The sequence below is a fragment of the Cervus elaphus genome, chromosome 16 (genome assembly GCF_910594005.1).
Source record: "Cervus elaphus chromosome 16, mCerEla1.1, whole genome shotgun sequence".
In the NCBI taxonomy this organism is placed as follows: Eukaryota; Metazoa; Chordata; class Mammalia; order Artiodactyla; family Cervidae; genus Cervus; species Cervus elaphus.
The window spans coordinates 14943949-14949886 of record NC_057830.1 but is presented as its reverse complement, the minus strand read 5'-3'; the positions used below and the strand labels follow the sequence as shown (position 1 = coordinate 14949886).

General features: G+C 54.3%; 1 protein-coding gene across 3 annotated transcripts; it reads right to left on the bottom strand.

The window, feature by feature from the left end:
- Nucleotides 1-853: 853 nt before the first annotated feature.
- KLF4 (Kruppel like factor 4) lies at nt 854-5685 on the bottom strand. 3 transcript variants are annotated; one of them, XM_043927851.1, is made up of 5 exons: nt 5062-5685; nt 4833-4953; nt 3160-4153; nt 2896-3060; nt 854-1938 (listed from the first exon to the last, which is right to left on the bottom strand). In XM_043927851.1, the coding sequence occupies exons 1-5, from the start codon at nt 5064-5066 to the stop codon at nt 1763-1765; spliced, it is 1461 nt and encodes a 486-aa protein (XP_043783786.1). In that variant the 5' UTR covers nt 5067-5685; the 3' UTR covers nt 854-1762. The 3 variants fall into 3 exon arrangements, with proteins under 3 accessions (XP_043783786.1, XP_043783784.1, XP_043783785.1); XM_043927849.1 differs by having other exon boundaries at nt 2896-4153; XM_043927850.1 differs by having other exon boundaries at nt 2896-4153; nt 4833-4949; nt 5062-5656.
- Between the last annotated feature and the right edge of the window lie 253 nt (nt 5686-5938).

Sequence of the window (5938 nt, the reverse complement as noted above, 5' to 3'; positions counted from 1 at the left end):
CTTGGGTATCCACCGTAAAAAAAGTTTTAAGCTTTAATAATTCAAGAAATATGCTACCAACTTACAAAAACATGGTTTAAAACGTACTCAAATTTACATTACCCTTGGTTTTGTGACTGAGTCATTTTTGCCTCTTTTGTTTCAATGAAACAAAAACTGAAACAATGGGGCTGGCTTATCTGAGGACTGATGAAGTTTTAAAAATTTGCTAGAAACTTTGGTTCTACCCTTTTTTGGAGCTCTAAAAGTAATGTATCTGTTACACACAAAACATAAGTGAATCCTTTAATCCTCAGGAGGGCACTGTGGAACTGCGTTCTTGATATTGTCCGCTGTGGGGAGGTTCTTTTGTTATACAAATTGCTCTGAGTGCAAGGCCAGGCCTGGGAAAGAGACTTTTACATTTTCATTTGATTTTAAAGACCAAACCATAAAGATCTTTTAAAATGTGAAACTGGAACATGTATGTTTATGACTACTCTCATGGTAAACTGAGCAACCTGAAGAATGAGCCGTTTCTACCTGGAAGTTCATAGTCAGGTAGGGAAACTGCTTTCCTATATCTTTTAACGAACATTTGAAAGAGAAACCTGAACTAGCTAAGTTTAATTCTTTTTTTTTTTTTTTTTGCTAAGTTTAATTCTATGATCATAAATCCTCAGAGCTTTCAGCCCACAACATTATACAGTACTCATTGTAAAACTAAGCAGTCTTTTAAAAGTCTTCTTTTAATCTCTTGAGATAAAGTCGGCTTTTTGGGGGTGCTTTTCCCTAGCTTTACCCACTGGGTTTAAACTGCAGTTTCTGTTATGTGCTTTTCCCGGGGAAAAACAACGCAAAACAAAAACAAGGCTCAGATAAAATATTATAGGTTTATTTAAAACTTAATTCTCACCTTGAGTATGCAAAATACAAACTCCACAAAATGTTCATTTTTTTTACTTTGTAGTTTACAAATATACAAAATAGAAGTTTGCTTAAATTTATATTACATATTTATTAAGGCAAGGAACTATATAGAAAAAACATTTGTTCTGCTTAAGGCATACTTGGGAATAAACCATTGTACAAATTATTGCACATCTGAAACCACAGTGCATAACAGACTGTCTGCATAAAAAGATTAAAGTAAACCAGGTGTATTTACCTGACTTAGGTCATAAATGTAGATCGGAAGACAAAAATAGATTTTCCTTGTCAAAGTATGCAGCAGTTTGAGAACTTTGGCCTCATTTGGTACCTTTAGAACCAAGACTTACCAAGCACCATCGTTTAGGCTATTAAACACCATTTTCTGTACCTGAATTTCTTCCTCTTCTTCTAAGATCGTCATAATGGCTTTTAGAAGGCAAACAGAATACAAGGTGATCTTTATGCTTATATTGCATCAAAACAATTCTCAAGGGGTTCTGGTCTTCCCTCCCCCCAACTCTCAGATCTAATTTATACCCTGATATCCACAACTTCCAGTCACCCCCTTGGCGTTTTGTAAGTCCAGGAATATATATATTCAAGTTGGATTTAGAATTGGAATGATAGAAGATCCAGTCACAGACCCCATCTGTTTTTTTTTTTTTTTTGAGTTTGTCTTTTGGTTTCCTGTGTCTCCTGATTATCCATTCACAAGTTGACTTGTTGGGAACTTGACCATGGTTGTAGTGCTTTCCAGCTGGCTTCCTCCCCTCACCGGGAAGACAGTGTGAAAGGTAAAAAATACTGAATTCTCTTCTGGCAGTGTGGGTCACATCCACTGTTTGGGGATTTAAAAGTGCCTCTTCATATGTAAGGCGAGGTGGTCTGACCTCGAGAATGCCCGGTCGCACTTCTGGCACTGGAAGGGGCGGTGCCCGGTGTGTTTGCGATAGTGCCTGGTCAGTTCATCTGAGCGGGCAAACTTCCACCCACAACCGTCCCAGTCACAGTGGTAAGGTTTCTCACCTAGAAAAGGAAAATAAAACTCGTTGGAAGCTATTCCTGAAGGATGAAATTTTAAGAACTTGGAGGCCAGACATCAAACCAACTCAAGTACCCCATTCCGAAAGGATCCAGGAAACGTCTTTATACCTTCTCAAGGCTGTATTAAACTTCAGATCATAAACAGGAATTTTATGTGTTTTCTTTTGCTCTTTTTTTTTTAAAAGGGAAATTAGATAATCGCAGAAAACACAAAAACCACTTAAAACTATACTTCTGTTGGACTTCTGTTCATTCTTTTGAGCAAAGATAGGGGCAGGAAATGAATTTAGAAATTATGACTGTTAGCGTGTCTCTCCTAACCCAAACCAAGCAATAATACCCTATCCCACTACAACTGGTTCTAAAAAGTGACAGGAGACGACTACTTTTCCTATACCAGTATTATTAATGAAAGCTATACCTTAGTGACCTTCTGTACCTACTTACATCCAGAGATTCTCCGTGGTGACAATCTTAAATCAAAATCTCAGCCAGCCTAACCATTAAGTCCTTGAGAGTTAAATAAAACCTAATTGTTAGGACTAGAGAGGGGGAGGGGGTGAACCCTGGGAAGGGAACAACCAATAAAAATAGTGGAGAATACAAAACTGCTTAAGAAACTTATCATGACTTTGCACAGCAAGGCATAATTTCTTGATTACAAGGGCAATGCTTTGCTCAAACTCCAAGAGGCCCACCTGCAGCCTGGAATCTCCCCGCCTTTCAAAGGCCTAACAAAACTGCACTTTCAAGCACTGATACCATCCGCCCAGCAAAAGGCTCCTGGGCAAAATAGTAGGCGCCAGTTTGCTGTTCTCTCCTGTGATCCAGGAGATGGAGGAGATAGACTGCACCCCACATCCCAAGGGAGGCCCTGAGGAGTGTCGAGGCTGGACATCAGCCGCCCCCCACCCCTTCCACGGCTTCGAGTCCTCCTACCTGTGTGGGTGCGCAGGTGTGCCTTGAGATGAGAACTCTTCGTGTAGGTTTTGCCGCAGCCTGCGTAATCACAAGTGTGAGTGGCCGTCCTTTTCCGGGGCCACGACCGTCTCCCCCTCTTTGGCTTGGGCTCCTCCGGCATGCAGGAACCGGGTGGCATGAGCTCTAGGGGTGAAGAAGGTGGGGTCAGCGTCATCCTGTGTGCCCCGGACGGCCGGCACACGCAGGGCTCCCCAGCCCCAGCTATGCATCCCCGGGACTGACCTTGGTAATGGAGCGGTGGGACCTGCGGCTGCATCTGGTCGGGCAGGAAGGGAGGGTAGTTGGGCCCGGGGTGGGGATGGAAGCCCGGGGGGAGCGGCAGGGCAGGATGACAGTCCCGGCTGCTCAGCAGTTCCTCCGCACCCAGGGTCGGGGTAGTCCTGCTGGGGAGCTGCCGCCCCAGGGGAAAGTCGTGCGCAGGCGGCCGGTGGCCATTGCTGAGAGGAGGTCCAGTGCCCAAATGGGCCTCTAGGGGCCGACCGACGGTGCACGAAGAGACAGCCTCCTGCTTGATCTTGGGGCACATGCGTGGCGGCCCGCCGCTGTAGGGCGCTACCACCACCGGGTGGCTGCCGTCCGGGCTGCCTTTGCTAACACTGATGACCGACGGGCTGCCGTACTCGCTGCCAGGGGCACTCAGCGACGCCTTCAACACGAACTTGCCCATCAGCCCGCCACCTGGCGGCTGCGGCTGCTGCGGCGGAATGTACACTGGGTCCAATTCGGGCCGCAGGAGCTCGGCCACGAAGCCGCCGGAGGGGCTCACATCGTTGATGTCCGCCAGGTTGAAGGGAGCCGTCGGAGGGGGTGCAGACTCCCGGCTGTAGAGGAGGCCGCCGCCCGCGCCGCCCGGCGCCGCCACGCCCGGGTCGCCCCCGGCCCGGATTGGATAGCTGAAGCTGCAGGTGGAGGGCGCACTGGCTGGACCGCTGCTCGACGGGGAGGACGAGGATGAGGCTGATGCCGACGAGGACACCGTGGCGGCCACGGACTCCTGATGGGACAGCGAGTTGGAGAGGATAAAGTCCAGGTCCAGGAGATCATTGAACTCCTCCGTCTCCCTCCGGGGCAGGAGAGCCGGGTTGCTGCTGCCGCAAGCCGCGCCGACTCCTCCACTCTCCAGGTCGGTGGCCACGGTCGCGGCCGCCAGGTCGTAGGGGCGGCCGGGAAGCACTGGGGGAAGTCGCTTCATGTGGGAGAGCTCCTCCCGCCAGCGCTGTGGGGACAGAACGCGAGAGAAACAGTCAGTGCTGTCCCTAAGTTGCCACCCGATGTCAGTGGTGGGCCCGCCGCGCCTACACCGCCTAGACACGGGGACCGGACGGGCAGGAAGGGCCCCGGGGTCTGTGGGTGCCAGTGCTGCAATCATGGCCCACACCCGGGTCTGAGGAGAGGCGGTGCGTGGATATATGGAGGATGTTAGGTTGTGTCTGCCCTATTGCGTGTGAGCGAGCGCCGAGGCTCGCCAGCCTGGGTCCCTCCCCCCGCCGGATCCCGGGGACGCTCCCGCCACCCCCGGAATTGGGACACCGAGGTTCTCTTGGGGCGCCCTCGCCACGGGGACGCCTACGCGCCAAGCTCACTCTGGCCCAGCCAGTGTCTGGGGACACAGACACCTCCCGCCCGGTGGCCCGCGCGCCCGCCCTGCCGCTCGCGCGCTCCGGGACGTGTGCGGACCCGGTGTGCGCCCCCGGCGGCTCCACCGCGTCGGGACCACACGCATGTACAGCTGAGCCATGGGCGCGGAAGCCATCCCGGGTAGCCTGCGGAGGAGCCCGTGCGGGGCCACTCCTGCCCGTCGTCTAGAGGTGCTCGGTGACCCCAGGGCTCCGCCCGTCCCCATCCCACCCACAGAAGCCCACCGGAGGGCCCCAAAGGCCCGGCCCGACACTCACGTTGTTCGGGGCACCTGCTGGACGCAGAGTCTTCTCCCTTCCCGCCGGGCCGGACGCGAACGTGGAGAAGGACGGGAGCAGCGCGTCGCTGACAGCCATGTCAGACTCGCCAGGTGGCTGCCTTCGGACCGGGTGGGGAGCAGAGGCAGAAATCAGGGGCCACTCTCGACCTCCGCTCTGGCGCGTCCCATCTGCCCTCACCCCTCCCTGCGCCCCGCGCCGCACCTACCTCATTAATGTGGGGGCCCAAAAGGTCCTCGGGAGTCCGAAGCAGTAGGGGTACCCGAACCCCAAAGCCAACGAAGAGGAAAAAAAAAATTAGAAACGAAGCCAAAACCCAAAACCCCAAATTGCCCGAGATCCTTCTTCTTTGGATTAAATATAAAAGGGAGATGCCTTTAAAAAAAAAAAGTTCCTTTGTATACAAAAGTTCTTAGAAAAGTTGTAAACTCGTAAAAATAGACAATCAGCAAGGCGAGTTAAGTAGGTCCGGTGGCCAGGATGCGCTCTCTTCGACTCAGCAGCGTCCCCCACCGCTGTCGCGGTCGCCGCGGCTATCGCCGTGAGCGCTGGGGCTGTGGCCGGGGTGGCGGGCGGGCGGCGCCGCCAGGTGAGACTGGATGCGGTGGCGCGGATCTGCGGACTGGGCGGCGGCGCGAGGCGCGGAGTCCGGGGGGCTGCGCGGGGCGCGCGCGGCCATGGGCGCTGGCCGCGGGCGGGTGAGTGGGTGGGTGGGGGGCCGGAGGGGCGGGGAGGGGCACTTGGCGGCTCCCGGTGCCGCCGCCGCCCGCCACCGCCTCTGCTCCCCGCGCGCCCGCAGCCGCGCTCGCTCTCTCAGGCCGGGGAACTGCCGGCGGCCGCCGCGCGCTCCTTACTTATAACTTCTCCGCTCCCGCCCTCCCCCCGCCTCCTACCCGCTGCGCGAGGGGGCCAGCCGCCAGGCCCCGCCCCTCCCTTTCTTCTCCCCTCCTTCCAGCGGCCCCCCCGCGCGTTGCCATGGCAGCTAAATAAACAAACTCGGCGCACGTGGGGGCGGGGAGGAGGGAGGGGCGCAGGCGGGGCCCGGCGGGCCGTGACGCCAGCCCGGCAGCTGGCGGGCAGGAGCC